The sequence below is a fragment of the Nanorana parkeri genome, unplaced genomic scaffold (genome assembly GCF_000935625.1).
Source record: "Nanorana parkeri isolate BGI_ZX_2015 unplaced genomic scaffold, ASM93562v1 scaffold3287, whole genome shotgun sequence".
NCBI lineage: Eukaryota > Metazoa > Chordata > Amphibia > Anura > Dicroglossidae > Nanorana > Nanorana parkeri.
Genome location: NW_017309555.1, coordinates 58903 through 59197, shown reverse-complemented (window position 1 = coordinate 59197; position 295 = coordinate 58903). Strand labels below are relative to the sequence as shown.

The following is a 295-nucleotide window of genomic DNA, read 5'->3' as shown; positions in this document are numbered from 1 at the left end:
AGATTCTGGCTGGGTGGGGGTACGGGCCCTTCGGAGAGATTCTGGCTGGGTGCGGGTACGGGCCCTTCGGAGAGATTCTGGCTGGGTGCGGGTACGGGCCCTTCGGAGAGATTCTGGGTGGGGGTACGGGCCCACATGCTGACAGATATCTCCTCGGTTAGTCCTCAGGTGCCGTCCTGCCTCTTCTTCCAGTATAATACAAACCTGGGACCTCCGTACCACATTCTGGTCGACACAAACTTCATCAATTTCTCCATCAAAGCCAAACTGGACATCGTGCAGTCTATGATGGATT

The 295-nt window shown here is 55.9% G+C and overlaps 1 protein-coding gene across 1 annotated transcript in view; it reads left to right on the top strand.

Annotated features, from left to right (window-relative positions):
• FCF1 (FCF1 rRNA-processing protein) overlaps positions 1–295 on the top strand; it is a gene marked incomplete at its 5' end in the record, with an annotated part of 4209 nt that overhangs the window by 604 nt on the left and 3310 nt on the right. Inside the window, one exon of the mRNA XM_018574851.1 lies at positions 162–292. Coding sequence (XP_018430353.1) covers positions 162–292 — 131 coding nt within the window. The remainder of the gene's footprint in view (positions 1–161; positions 293–295) is intronic.